General features: G+C 40.6%; 1 protein-coding gene across 3 annotated transcripts in view; it reads left to right on the forward strand.

Annotated features, from left to right (window-relative positions):
- Positions 1-3,987: 3,987 nt before the first annotated feature.
- egfl6 (EGF-like-domain, multiple 6) overlaps positions 3,988-16,011 on the forward strand; it is a 43,665-nt gene continuing 31,641 nt past the window's right edge. For all 3 annotated transcript variants that reach the window (XM_061879087.1, XM_061879088.1, XM_061879089.1), the window contains exon 1: positions 3,988-4,299. In XM_061879087.1, coding sequence (XP_061735071.1) covers positions 4,226-4,299 — 74 coding nt within the window. In that variant the 5' untranslated portion in view covers positions 3,988-4,225. The remainder of the gene's footprint in view (positions 4,300-16,011) is intronic.

Genomic DNA, 16,011 nt, shown 5'->3' on the forward strand with positions numbered 1-16,011 from the left:
CCATAAATAATGTGAACTTGTATCATAACATGGAAATCTAACAGAACGCCTTGTGAATTAGGATGCTTATGGACTGGGAATTCTTTATTTTTTTTACATGCGCTCTGAATACGCACTATTGATTGGCTCTTACTGCTTTTTAATGTAACCAATTAGATGGTTGTGTGGGTGGGACAATGCTGGGTGCTGAGACAGAGGCAGAAGAAGCAAAGCAGCTTGTTAAGACTTTAGCTTGGAAACACCCCCGAACCGAAACGGTTTAATACAAATACACGTACCGTTACACCCCAACTAACAGATCAAGTTTAAACTTTGAGAGAACAGGATGAAACGACAAGGAAATTAACACAAATACCTTTTTTCCGATATATGATCAAAATATTCCCACACGGCGGAAATGATCTCCGACGACGATAAATTACAAATGACCAACGACAGAAGTGCGGCGATTCTGTTGGCAGCGGCATCTCGTTGACAGATGCCTCTCCTTACAAACGCAGTTTGGCGCCGCGCAGGCTTCAGTTCGACACAGTTCGCGTCTCGGTCCCGTGACCGAAACAGCTCATGACCGGTCACGTGACTTTCGAAAAGCGGTCCGCGCACCGGCACAGGGTTTTGCTCTATGAGCTCGACGCATGCGCCGATGCATCGGTGTTTGCCGGACCCATCACTAGTTTTTTGTTTCATGTCCAAAGTTCAGTCTTAGCGTTAGTTTTGTTTCCTTCGTCAAGTTGTGCTTTTGCCTTGTGCGCCTTTTTGTTTTCACATTTTCTGAGTTAAAGATGAAATCATGTTTATACCCGCACGCTAGAGATGCGCGGATAGGCTATTATATCATCCGCAACCGCATCACCAAAGTTGTCATCCACCCGCCGTCCACCCGAATAAAGATTTTATCAGAACCGTACCCGCCCGCCAACCGCCTGCTGAAATACATCAGAGGTCGGCCACCTTTACCACTCACAGAGCTATTTAAACCAGTTTCACAGAGTAATGAAGACAATTGGAGCCGCAAACGTTCTCGTGACTATCCAACAGTGTTCATCCTGATGACAAGAATATGGACATGCTGTGAAGCCATTGCCTTTGACACTTTCAACAACATGTACAAACCGATTGTTAGTCCGGCAACATGTTGTGTGCAGCTTCCGCAATCACAAGTACAAGATTGAAAGACATACTGGGTGATACAGAGTACACTGATGGTTTTGATATAAACAACTTTAACACTTTCTAATATGCGCCACGCTGTGAAGCCACACCAAACAAGATTCACAAACACATTACGGGAGAACATCCTCACAGTAACACAACACAAACGCAGCACAACAAATACCCAGAATTTTCTGTATCCGTGACACATCCTGAATATATTTTACACCCCCACGCTCCCAACCCCGCCCACCTTACCGACGCACGGGGGGTGGGGGTGGGGGGGGGGGCGGGGTTTGCTGCTAGCGGGGTGTATAAAATAGTCAGGAAGTTTCACGGATACAAAGGATTCTGGGTATTTGTTGTGTTGCGTTTATGTTGTGTTACTGTGAGGATGTTCTCCCGAAATGTGTTTGTCAATCTTGTATTGTGTGGCTTCACAGCGTGGCGCATATTACTAAGAGTGCTAAAATTGTTTATATCACAACCATTAGTGTACTCTGTGTCACCAAGTATGCCTTGGAGTCGTGTGCGTGTTGCTGCGGAAGCCACACACAACATGAAGCTGGACTGACAATTAGATCGTACATGTTGTAGAAGGCGACAAAGTCAATGGCTTCATAGCACGCCCTAATACTTATTATCTGGGTGACTGCCGGCAGGCATTCAAGATAATAATAGCGTCTCCTATTGTCTTCTTCGCTTTATGACACGGGTCTTAAATGGCTCTTTGAATGGCAAAGGATACCGATCCCAGAACCATGTATATCAAATATTTCCGGATGGTTCAACCGCCACCCGCCCGAATCTAATTAAAATCTATTTTTTTCGTCATGTCACTCGCCCGACCCGCGGTTTATCCGTGGACTCCGCGGATGGGACCGCAAACCGCACATCTCTACCGCACGCCATGTCCCAAGTAGTCCGTCTGCTTACCTGGGAGAACGACCCCGCAGCAAGCTGTGACCCCCCCCATCATGACAAGAATTAAGTTCATGAATCCAGATGGATCTCTATTACAATCCCCAAAGAGGGCACTTTAAGTTGATGTTTACTTATATGTGTAGAAATATTTATTTATAATTGAATCACTTGTTTATTTTTCAACAAGTTTTTAGTTATTTTTATCTTTTTTTCCCAAATAGTGCAAGAAAAACCACTACAAATGAGCAATATTTTGCACTGTTATACAATGTAATAAATCAGAAACTGATGAAATAGTGCTGTATTTTACTTTTTTATCTCTTTTTTTTTTTCAACCAAAAATTCTTTGCTCTGATTAGGGCAGTAATTCTCAACCTTTTTTCAGTGATGTACCCCCTGTGAAGATTTTTTTTAATTCAAGTACCCCCTAATCAGACCGAAGCATTTTTGGTTGAAAAAAGGAGATAAAGAAGTCAAATACAGCACTATGTCATCAGTTTCTGATTTATTAAATTAAAATATTGTTCATTTGTAGTGGTTTTTCTTGAACTATTTGGAAAAAAATATATAAAAATAACTAAGAACATGTTGAAAAATATACAAGTGATTCAATTATAAATAAAGATTTCTACACATAGAAGTAATCATCAACTTAATGTGCCCTTTTTGGGGATTGTAATAGAGATCCATCTGGACATCTGGATTCTAAACATTTCTTCACAAAAAAAGAAATCTTTAACATCAATATTTATGGAACATGTCCACACTGAATAATGCATTGTTGCATTTCTTTTCACAGTTTATGAACTTACATTCATATTTTGTTGAAGAATTATTCAATAAACATATTCAAAAATGATTTTTGAATTGTTGCTATTTTTAGAATATTTTTTTTTTTAAATCTCACGTACCCCTTGGCATACCTTCAAATACCCCCAGGGGTACGCGTTTGAGAACCATTGGATTAGGGCAGTGGTTCTCAAACTTTTTTTTGTCATCCCCCACTTTGGACAAGGGGTAGTTTTCAAGCCCCACCTGCCCCCATCGCCACAACAGAACGCTAATGCCAAGCTTAACATTTTCAAATTTATTGAACATCAAGTAACATTCAAGTCAGGGTTTCCCACACATTCATTTATTTGTGGCGACCGATTTTTTAATTTTATTTTAATCTTCTATTCTTTTCTACCCCCCCGCCCCCCATGTTTACCTGTATGTCATCTTTTTTGTAAGGGGCGCTGGAAGCCGGCAGACCCGTCAGCGATCCTGTTCTGTCTCCCTGTAATGTTTGTCTGATCTTGAATGGGATTGTGCTGAAAATTGTAATTTTCCTGAAGGAACTCTCCTGACAGAATAAATAAAGTACTATCTAATCTAATCTAATCTAAAATTCCCCACAGGTGGGGCCCGCCCCACACTTTGAGAAACGCTGGATTAGGGGGTGCTTGAATTAAAAAAAACGTTCACAGGGGGTACATCGCTGAAAAAAGGTTGAGAACCACTGCCATAGTGAACACCAGAAGGCGGGTTTGCAACAAAGAAAATATAAAGCTGTACATCATTTAAAAAAAAAAAAAACATCCGCCATCCATTACAGAGGACCAGATGTCCAAGGTGAGCGCTCATAAAAGTTTAGGACTGAACTTGGATAGTCTGTGCGGCATAAAACACTGTGGAACTGACAGGTCTGTGTCTGCAAAATGCTTTTGTCTGTTTTTGCGTGAAAATTAACTGTGTCAGTAAGTTTTTGTCTTTATATTTAAGGCAAAAACTAGACATAAGTGTGTTTGATGACTTGCAGGAAGAATTCCACTCGGCCCGTGTATAGGGTTTCAGTGAACAGAGGAGAGAACCCCTCGACATATAATCCCCCACCCGGTTACAAACCCACCCCTAGTTGCAAAAGTCACAACCTATCCCTCCTCACTCACTTCACTGTGTCAGCCCACTCTTGCATTTCCACAGAGGGAAGAAGCAAAAATAATGGGCCTCTGAGAGAGACATTTTTTTTTCTTTCCCTCTTTCCTGGAGCTTTCGCTGTGGAAGCCACATGCAACACAGCCTGCATTGTGTTTGAAGATCAAGCCTGGGAGCAGGAGACGGGACATTAAAAAGGAGCAAATCCTTAGTTTGGAGAAGAAGTGGAGTTATGAAGCCCATCACCTTCGTCGGTGCTCTTTTGCTCCTGCTCTATTTCTCTTATAGAGGTGCAGATGCCAACAGGTGAGTTGATATTTCAACGCTGCAGAAAGTGTAGACTTTTCTCAAACAAAGTGCAACCTGCAGCCAAAGCGCTTACTGTTCATATCGTCTTTTTTTTTTGATTGATTGACACTTTTATTAGTAGATTGCACAGTACAGTACATATTCCGTACAATTGACCACTAAATGGTAACACCCGAATAAGTTTTTCAACTTGTTTAAGTCTGTGTCTACGTTCATCCATTCATTGCAGAATTTGCAGTTTTTAAATTGTTTTAACCTTCGTCTTGTGTTAGGGTCGGCACCGACCCGTTTTAGTTTTTAAATGCATAAAAGAACCACATACATTTATTTTTATGCATCAAGGCTTTTTGACTTTGTCAGGAACCTCCATTTCAACAAAATAAAACTTGTTTTTTTTGTTTCACTAAATTATAAAATGCTCTGGTTGAAATTATGACCTTGGTGTTGTTAGGGTCGGTTTCGACCCAGTTATAAAAATAAGACTATAAAGCACTAAGTAGAGCCAAAACTGAACACACTGACGGCCAGCTCCTCTCCCAATCATGTGAGCTTTAGTGGATTCTCATTTCACCTTGTTATCCAGTACAAAAACAAACAACATTTATGTGGTTCTTTTATGCATTTAAAAACTAAAATGTCCAGACATTTGAGGTCAATTCAGTATAGAGTTGTTACTATGTTAAAATTATTAACATGAAAAAATAAATAAAACTAATTTATTTAAGAGATGTGTTCTAATACCCCTCAGTAAGGGTCAGGTAACACAACAACCTTTTTTTTTATTTAAACGATTCTCTTGAGGTTCGTTTTACCATTTTCTTCAATTGAAATCGAGGGGTATACTGACAAAAAAAAGGCCCAATGGCCCACACCAAAAATATTAAAACCAATATTTTCATGGATAAGGAAACCTAACGAGGTAACCAAGAGATGAGAAACAAATTGGATGATAGAAAATTGTTTTAAGTGTATTTTACAGCTGATTTAAGACATGGGTCAAAACCGACCCGTTAACATAAGAGATGGTAACAGAAAGCTAACACAAGAGGAAGGTTTTTTTTTTTAGTTTGGTTTATTAAGGATCCCCATTAGTCTACACCGCAGTGGAGACTATTCTTCCTGGGGTCCAGGCAAAAAACATCACACAACCACTGAACAAACGATTAAAATGCAGTACAACATGATCCAATAATAAATTGTCATAATACAAAAATAGCAACAACAAAGAACCAAAAAATACTAATAAATGTTGTTACATAATAATTTTCATACCAAAGCTAAAAATATCAATCAATCAATCAATCAATGTTTACTTATATAGCCCTAAATCACTAGTGTCTCAAAGGGCTGCACAAACCACCACGACATCCTCGGTAGGCCCACATAAGGGCAAGGAAAACTCACACCCAGTGGGACATTGGTGACAATAATGACCCAGTGGGACGTCGGTGACAATGATGACTATGAGAACCTTAGAGAGGAGGAAAGCAATGGATGTCGAGCAGGTCTAACATGATACTGTGAAAGTTCAATCCACAATGGATACAACACAGTCGCGAGAGTCCAGTCCAAACACAGCAGCGAGAGTCCCGTTCACAGCGGAGCCAGCAGGAAACCATCCCAAGGGTAGCGGACCAGCAGCGCAGAGATGTCCCCAGCTGATACACAGAGGGACATAGAAGAAAAAGAAAAGAAACGGCAGATCAACTGGTCTAAAAAGGGAGTCTATTTAAAGGCTAGAGTATACAAATGAGTTTTAAGGTGAGACTTAAATGCTTCTACTGAGGTGGCATCTCGAACTGTTACCGGGAGGGCATTCCAGAGTACTGGAGCCCGAACGGAAAATGCTCTATAGCCCGCAGACTTTTTTTGGGCTTTGGGAATCACTAATAAGCCGGAGGCCTTTTGAACGCAGATTTCTTGCCGGGACATATGGTACAATACAATCGGCAAGATAAGATGGAGCTAGACCGTGTAGTATTTTATACGTAAGTAGTAAAACCTTAAAGTCACATCTTAAGTGCACAGGAAGCCAGTGCAGGTGAGCCAGTACAGGTATATATGTATGTATATATGTATATAAAGGTATATACAGTACAGGCGTAATGTGATCAAACTTTCTTGTTCTTGTCAAAAGTCTAGCAGCCGCATTTTGTAATAAAAATAGCAATATAAAAATAGATATACTGTATACATTTTTGCAAAAATAAAACAAAGAACCAATGGCCTAAAATATACACATTAGTGTACCAAAGACAAACAATAAGTGACGAAAAAGTATCATCCATCCATTTTCTGCTGCTTATCCCATAATCAATAAAATACTCAATAGTCAATAAAACCAGTCATGACATTAGGTACAATCTAAAATAATCTCTTTACGCAATACTTCTCCTTTTAGTTTATTCTTAAAACCCACTATGCTGGTGATTGATAGCAGATATTGTGGAAGTCTGTTCCAGTAAGTGATTGCCCGATACATTACAGTCTTTTTCAAAACATCACTTTTGGGTTTAAGACGTGTGAGAGCACCTCTTAGGGCTAGCCTGGTACCGTAGTTGTGACTGTCACTGGCAAGCAAGAGCTGAGAATACAGATATGAGGGTTTATGGTATGTATAGATCCATCCATCCATTTTCTACCGCTTATTCCCTTTCGGGGTTGCGGGGGGCGCTGGCGCCTATCTCAGCTACAATCGGGCGGAAGGCGGGGTACACCCTGGACAAGTCGCCACCTCATCGCAGGGCCAACACAGGTAGACAGACAACATTCACACTCACATTCACACACTAGGGCCAATTTAGTGTTGCCAATCAACCTATCCCCAGGTGCATGTCTTTGGAAGTGGGAGGAAGCCGGAGTACCCGGAGGGAACCCACGCATTCACGGGGAGAACATGCAAACATCTCTACGCTGCTGATCCGCTTGAGATGGTTTCCTGTGGACGGGACTCTCACTGCTGTCTTGGAGCCACTATGGATTGAACTTTCACAGTATCATGTTAGACCCGCTCGACATCCATTGCTTTCGGTCCCCTAGAGGGGGGGGGTTGCCCACATCTGAGGTCCTCTCCAAGGTTTCTCATAGTCAGCATTGTCACTGGCGTCCCACTGAATGTGAATTCTCCCTGCCCACTGGGTGTGAGTTTTCCTTGCCCTTTTGTGGGTTCTTCCGAGGATGTTGTAGTCGTAATGATTTGTGCAGTCCTTTGAGACATTTGTGATTTGGGGCTATATAAATAAACATTGATTGATTGATTGATTGATTGATTGATTGATGATCAAACTCCACACAGAAAGATCCCGAGCCTGGATTTGAACCCAGGACTGCAGGACCTTCGTATTGTGAGGCAGACGCCTCACAAGTATGTATAGATGTTTTTTAAAAATAGAATCAAACTACAAGCCAGTCTTTCATCAACTTTCATCCATGACAATTCATGATGCATGATCTCAATGCCGGTCCTAAATGAGCAATGGAGAGCTAGTCTGGCAGCTCTGTTTTGGGTAAGCTGGATTTTATTCAGTTCTTGTTTAGATGCATTAGACCAGATTGCTGGGCAGTAGTCCATATGTGACAATACAAGGGATTGTATAACTTGCTTCATAGATGTGTTAGTTAAAAAATAGGCACTTCTTCTTATGATTGAAATGCTTCTGCTCATTTTTGTTACTATGTTTTTAATGCGAGTGGCCCAAGATAGTCTTTCATCTATTGTAACTCCCAGCAACCTTGCTTCTTTAACTTGTTCAACATGAACTCCGTTCAGAGAAACATTTAATATGCGTTCCTTTCTATGAGCATGTTTTGAGCAAATAACAAGACATTTTGTTTTGGAAATATTAAGTTTCATCTTATTTTCTGTAACCCATTTTGAAATCCGCATGACCTCATCTTGAGTATTAATGGCATGTTCACACTGCTCTAACTACCAGTTGTGTGTCGGCTACATGGGGCAAAGGACTGTCAATAACGGAACAGCACCTGTCACTCTCAAGCTATTCTGGTTGATTTCTCTCCAGCTTTAGATTCCCCAAGTCTGCTTTTAGTGGGAATGGTGGAGGGGGTGGGCGGGGATAAAGGCCTACAGAAACCCACTACTACCGACCACGCAGTCTGATAGTTTATACATCAATGATGAAATATTAACATTACAACACATGCCAATACGGCTTTTTTAGTTTAATAAATTGCAATTTTAAATTTCGCGCAATATCAGGACTGTGACATGGCTTTATTTCGCTTCTTCTACACAAAGAATGATTCGAACGGGCGAGACGTGCATGTAAGTACACGTTTTTTTTTTATACACTATAACACAAAAAGGCAAAACCAAAAGCACGCTCGATGGCGGACAATAATCTATGCTAAAACTTAGAACAAAAACAGCACAATGGCAATGCTATATACAAACAAACAGAAGATACTATAAAAGGCACATGGCAAACCAAAAACTAGCACTGAGGCATATAAACAAAGAAGTCTTACGTGGCGTGGTCTAACAAACAACGTGGCAAAGCATGAGGGTCCGGCAAGGAAAGGTAGGTGCGTGGTCATGAGTATTCAACACAGTCCAGTAGGTGCAGAAGCCAGGCCGAGGAAAGGAAAACAAATGACTTAAATACTGCTGTGGTAATTAGAACCAGGTGTGAGAGGCTGAGGATCGGGGCGTGACTAAGGGGACCAGGTGGAAACTAATGGGTTGGCATGGAAACAAACAAAACCAGGAAGTGCAAAATCAATCAATCAATCAATGTTTATTTATATAGCCCCAAATCACAAATGTCTCAAAGGACTGCACAAATCATTACGACTACAACATCCTCGGAAGAACCCACAAAAGGGCAAAAAAAACTCACACCCAGTGGGCAGGGAGAATTCACATCCAGTGGGAGGCCAGTGACAATGCTGACTATGAGAAACCTTGGAGAGGACCTCAGATGTGGGCAACCCCCCCCCCTCTAGGGGACCGAAAGCAATGGATGTCGAGCGGGTCTAACATGATACTGTGAAAGTTCAATCCATAGTGGCTCCAACACAGCAGTGAGAGTCCCGTCCACAGGAAACCATCTCAAGCGGATCAGCAGCGTAGAGATGTCCCCAACCGATACAGGCGAGCGGTCCATCCTGGGTCCCGACGAGCGGTCCATCCTGGGTCTCGACTCTGGACAGTCAGTACTTCATCCATGGTCATCGGACCGGACCCCCTCCACAAGGGAGGGGGGGACATAGGAGAAAGAAAAGAAGCGGCAGATCAACTGGTCTAAAAAGGAGGTCTATTTAAAGGCTAGAGTAAACAGATGAGTTTTAAGATGAGACTTAAATGCTTCTACTGAGGTAGCATCTCGAACTGTTACCGGGAGGGCATTCCAGAGTACTGGAGCCCGAACGGAAAACGCTCTATAGCCCGCAGACTTTTTTTGAGCTCTAGGAATCACTAATAAGCCGGAGTCTTTTGAACGCAGATTTCTTGCCGGGACATATGGTACAATACAATCGGCAAGATAGGCTGGAGCTAGACCGTGTAGTATTTTATACGTAAGTAGTAAAACCTTAAAGTCACATCTTAAGTGCACAGGAAGCCAGTGCAGGTGAGCCAGTACAGGCGTAATATGATCAAACTTTCTTGTTCTTGTCAAAAGTCTAGCAGCCGCATTTTGTACCAATGTGAAGCAAGAGTCCAAAAAACAAAACAGAACATGACCAAACATAAACCTGATTTACAGGCATGACAGATGTGTCCTGTTGATACGCGTATGATGACGTCACCGGTTGTAGCGGACATTTTTTTCCCAGCCCGATCCAAGCTATGAGTAGTCTGCTTTAATCGCATTATTACACAGTATTCTGGACTTCTGTGTTGCTGAATCTTTTGCAATTTGTTCAATTAATAATGGAGAAGTTAAAGTAGAAAGATGGAGGTGGGAAGCTTTTAGCCTTTTAGCCACACAAACACAGCCGGTGTTTCCTTGTTTAAAATTCCCGAAGGTGAAGCTTTACTATGGAACAGAGCGGTCAAGCGAACATGGTACCTGACCACGGTGAGAAATTTGTGGTAATAAGTCGGCTCTTACCGTAGACATGAGCGAAGCTTGCGTCCTCCTGCAGGTGCGTGGCTTCCGTCAGAGACGCTGGCGGTCACCACACCTGTGGCCACACCCCTCCGACTTTCAGGTACCATATAATCTCACCAAAACACTAGTAACACAATAAGCAGATAAGGGATTTTCCAGAATTATCCTAGTAAATGTGTCTAATAACATCTGAAACGCTCACACTGCCGCCGCAGTCCCTCACTCTCACTATCCTCATCCACAAATTTTTCATCCTCGCTCAAATTAATGGGGAAATTGTCGTTTTCTCGGTCCGAATCGCTCTCACTGCTGGTGGCCATGATTGTAAACAATGTTCAGATGTGAGGAGCTCTACAACCCGTGACATCACGCGCACATCGTCTGCTACTTCCGGTACAGGAAAGGCTTTTTTTATTAACGACCAAAAGTTGCGAACTTTATCGTGGATGTTCTCTACTAAATCCTTTCAGCAAAAATATGGCGATATCGCGAAATGATCAAGTATGACACATAGAATGGACCTGTTATCCCCGTTTAAATAAGAAAATCTCATTTCAGTAGGCCTTTAAAAATGTTTTAAAAGAGACTCTGAGCTTTTATTTTGGCTATACTAGTGAATTGAATTGAATTATATTTTTATATAGCGCTTTTCTCTATCAACTCAAAGCGCTTTACATAGTGAAACCCATTATCTAAGTTACATTTGAACCAGTGTGGGTGGCACTGGGAGCAGGTGGGTAAAGTGTCTAGCCCAAGGACACAACGGCAGTGACTAGGATGGCTGAAGCAGGTATCGAACCTGCAACCCTCAAGTTGCTGGCACGGACGGCCACTCTACCAACCGTTGTCTGATACCAATATTTTACATCCCTCAGATGGCCTTATTCTGTTTCAGCATGATGGTGCCCCAGTGTTGAAGACCCATAAAGGCACGCTTAGATTTGGACTATAATCCCCTGACCTGAAACCCCATAAAACACTAGAAAATAGACCATGAAATCTCACCAGGCAAAATGTTTTTCCAGACTGGACAAGCTAGAGCAGGGGTCACCAACGAGGTGCCCGCGGGCACCAGGTAGCCCGTAAGGACCAGATGAGTAGCCCGCTGGCCTGTTCTAAAAATAGCTCGAATAGCAGCACGTACCAATGAGATGCCTCTTTTTTTTTTTTTTTTTTTATTTACTAGCAAGCTGGTCTCGCTTTTCTCGACATTTTTAATTCTAAGAGAGACAAAACTCAAATAGAATTTTAAAAACCAAGAAATATTTTAAAGACTTGTTTAAAAAAAATCATTTATTTTTTTTACTTTGCTTCTTATAACTTTCAGAAAGACAATTTTAGAGAAAAAATACAACCTTAAAAATGATTTTACATTTTTAAACAGATATACCTTTTTACCTTGTAAATTCCTTCCTCTTCTCTCCTGACAATTTAAATCAATGTTCTAGTTGTTTTTGTTTTTTTTGTAAAGACTAATAAATACATTTTAATTTAATTCTTCATTTTAGCTTCTGTTTTTTCGACAAAGATTTTTTGTGAAATAGTTTCTCTCAAACTTATGATTGAAATTTAAAAAAAATATTCTGGCAAATCTAGAAAATCTGTAGAATCAAATTTAGATATTTTTTCAAAGTCTTTTGAGTTTCTTTTAAAAATGTTGTTCTGGAAAATCTAGAAGAAATAATGATTTGTCTTTGTTAGAAATATAGCTTGGTCCAATTTGTTATATATCATAATGTGCAGATTGGATTTTAACCTATTTAAAACATGTCAACAAAATTCTAAAATTAATCTTAATCAGGAAAAATTACCAATGATGTTCCATAAATTATTTTTTTAATTTTTTCGAAAGGTTTCAAATGATTTCTCTTCTTTTTTTTTTTTCAATTGAATTTTGAATTTTAAAGAGTCGAAATTGAAGATAAACTATGTCTCAAAATTAAATGTTAATTTTTTTTGTGTTTTCTCCTCTTTTAAACCGTTCAATTAAGGTTTTCTTTTTCATTTATTCTCTACAAAAAACCTACCGTAGAAGGAAAAAAAATGTCTGACGGAATGACAGAGAGAAATACCCTTTGTTTTTGGTTGATATTTATCTGTTTCTATATATATTTATTGTGAGAAATCATAAAGATTATCAGTGTTTCCACATAGATAAATATCTAATCATTAATAACAACATAGAGTTAAAGGTAAATTGAGCAAATTGGCTATTTTTGGCAATTTATTTAAGTGTGTATCAAACTGGTAGCCCTTTGCATTAATCAGTACCCAAGAAGTAGCTCTTGGTTTCAAAAAGGTTGGTAACCCCTGAGCTAGAGAGTCTTTCTATACATAGGCTCAAAAGAGAGTCTAAATTGTAAAACTCTGCTGGTGCCAAAATGACTTCAATACTTTTTGGTACTTTTCTAAATAAGGGGGACCACAAAAAAATTGCATTACTGGCTTTATTTTAACCAAAAAATCTTAGGGTACAATAAACATGTTTCTTATTGCAAGTTTGTCCTTAAATAAAATAGTGAACATACAAGACGATTTGTCTTTTAGTAGTAAGTAAACAAACAAAGGCTCCTATTTTAGTCTGCTGACATATGCAGTAACATTTTGTGTCATTTATCATTCTATTATTTTGTCAACCTTATGAAGGACTATATAAGTGTTGTCTGATACCAATATTTTTGGTGATATTTTGATACTTTTCGGTGCAATTCTAAATAAAGGGGACCACAAAAAATTGCATCTTACATTACAATAAACGTATGTTTAATATTGCGAGTGTGTCATAAATAATAAATTATACTTGTACTTGTATAGCGCTTTTCTACCTTCAAGGTACTCAAAGTGCTTTGACACTACTTCCACATTTACCCATTCACACACTGACCAGCACCCATCAGGAGCAAGGGTGAGAAGTGTCTTGCTCAGGACACAACGGACGTGACGGGTATGGCACTAGGTGGGGATTGAACCAGGGACCTTCAGGTTGCGCACGCCCACTCTTCCACTGCGCCACGCCGTCCCTTAAATAAAAGGTTCTTAAATAAAATAGTGTACACACAAGACAACTTGTCTTTTATTCGTAAGTAAGCAAACAAAGGCTCCTGGTTAATCTGCTGATGTATGCAGTTCTATTATTTTGTCAACATTATTAAGGACAAGTGGTAGAAAATGAATGATTAATCCACTTGTTCATTTACTGTTAATATCTGCTTACTTTCTTTTTTAACTTCTGTTAAAATGTATAAAATCACTTATTCTTCTGTTTGAATGTTTTACATTAGTTTTGGATAACACCACACATTTGGGTATCAATCCGATACCAAGTCGCCACAGGATCATACATTGGTCATATTCAAAGTCCTCATGTGTCCACGGACATATTTCCTGAGTTTATAAAAATAATATAATTTTTTTTTAAACTAAAGACGTTGTGAAGGCAAAAAACATCGACGTAATCATAGTAGGATGGCTCCTGTACTTGGTATCAATACAGTGGATGTCAGGTGTAGATCCACCAATGGCGTTTGTTTACATTTTGGCGGCGGGTGTGTAATGAAGCATGCTTGGCTATTCCTTGTCCTGCAGGGATGATACTTGTAAGAAACTTACTTTATTTGTCGCCATGGAGGCGAGGAGTAGTGATTTAGAAGAAGCTAAAACAATGGAGACTGCGGAATGACTTTAGCCGCTATCTAGCTAGCCATGACTTAAAGCATCTTTTCCTGAGGGCGTTTCAGTGTTACAACTTCACCTTTATCATTAGTCAAAATGCATCCGTTCTCCCTTTTCTGTCTACACACTGTCTGCTTGTAAGTACTCTGTGATTGTGCGCTGCCGAACATGCCCGTTTGCTCGTAAACCAGCAATGAACCTTATTTCCCCCTTTGGGATTAATAAGATATTTCTGACTTACGATAATGATATGAGACCAAGTGTTAATCACAAAGAATATCATTACGTCTTAGGTCAGACTGATTACAAAAATGAATACAATGCAATTATACTGCGAACGAAGGGACACATACAAACTGATACAATTACTACACAGTGCTAAAATAAATAAACTAAATCAATAATAAATAATACTAGTACGTATTGCCTAAATGAGATGTCAATAAAAATGTAGGTGCAAATTAAAATACAGCTTTGCTACTTTAATCATTTTTGGGGGGTTTGTCCCATAGACTTGTTCGGGTCTGTGGGACCCGTTTTCATTTGTTGGTAAAAGAAAAATGATACAGTTTAATTAATTTTTCGAACTAAGACTCACTGACTTTGGCTCAGTTTCTGTTAAGAACATATATCAGAATACATATTTGATGACCACACACACACCATACATCCCTCTACACATTTCTATTACATATAAGATGTCCAGTTGACCTGGGGCTAATGTATGTGTGGAAGTTGATGTCTGTGTACCACACACACACACACACACACACACACACACACACACACACACACACACACACACACACACACACACACACACACACACACACAGCAGGCCTAGACAGAAGGAAGACAGAGTGTAGGCACACAGAACATCAGAGGGTGAAATGTGCGAGAAAATGAGAGTAGACAATGTGGACAAACAATATTGCAACTTTGTGTGGGAACCGCAAGTTCAGAAACACAAAAGAAAAATCCCTGTGGGATGCAGAAACTGGCTGAGAAATTTTCCGTGCAACGTTCATATTGTTACTCAGCCAGCATTTGTGGGTCTGATGGACCCGCTGCATTTTATGGTTTTTAACGTCTCACAATCAAACACTTTTATGTCACAATACTGAACAGATGTTTATTGGGATAAGGTAAACATATTTTCAGTATTTTAACATAAAAGTGTTTGATTGTGTGGCATTAACAGCCACAAAATGCAACGGGTCCATCAGACCCACAAACACTGGCTGAGTAACAACAATATGTACATTACACAAGGGTTAAGAAACTTCTCTATGACTTGCGCTCCAAACTTCTTCTGTTTGTTTGACCTTGTCATTATTACCACAAGTGGTGGACAAGTTAGGGTTAGGGTTAGTGTGAAGCGACCGGAATGAGAATCAACACCTCCAAGTCCGAGTCCATGGTTCTCGCCCGGAAAAGGGTGGAGTGCCATCTCCGGGTTGGGGAGGAGACCCTGCCCCAAGTGGAGGAGTTCAAGTACCTAGGAGTCTTGTTCACAAGTGAGGGAAGAGTGGATCGTGAGATCGACAGGCGGATCGGTGCGGCGTCTTCAGTAATGCGGACGTTGTACCGATCCGTTGTGGTGAAGAAGGAGCTGAGCCGGAAGGCAAAGCTCTCAATTTACCGGTCGATCTACGTTCCCATCCTCACCTATGGTCATGAGCTTTGGGTCATGACCGAAAGGATAAGATCACGGGTACAAGCGGCCAAAATGAGTTTCCTCCGCCGTGTGGCGGGGCTCTCCCTTAGAGATAGGGTGAGAAGCTCTGCCATCCGGGAGGAACTCAAAGTAAAGCCGCTGCTCCTCCACATCGAGAGGAGCCAGATGAGGTGGTACGGGCATCTGGTCAGGATGCCACCCGAACGCCTCCCTAGGGAGGTGTTTAGGGCACGTCCAACCGGTAGGAGGCCACGGGGAAGACCCAGGACACGTTGGGAAGACTAT

Source organism: Nerophis ophidion, linkage group LG19 (genome assembly GCF_033978795.1).
Source record: "Nerophis ophidion isolate RoL-2023_Sa linkage group LG19, RoL_Noph_v1.0, whole genome shotgun sequence".
NCBI lineage: Eukaryota > Metazoa > Chordata > Actinopteri > Syngnathiformes > Syngnathidae > Nerophis > Nerophis ophidion.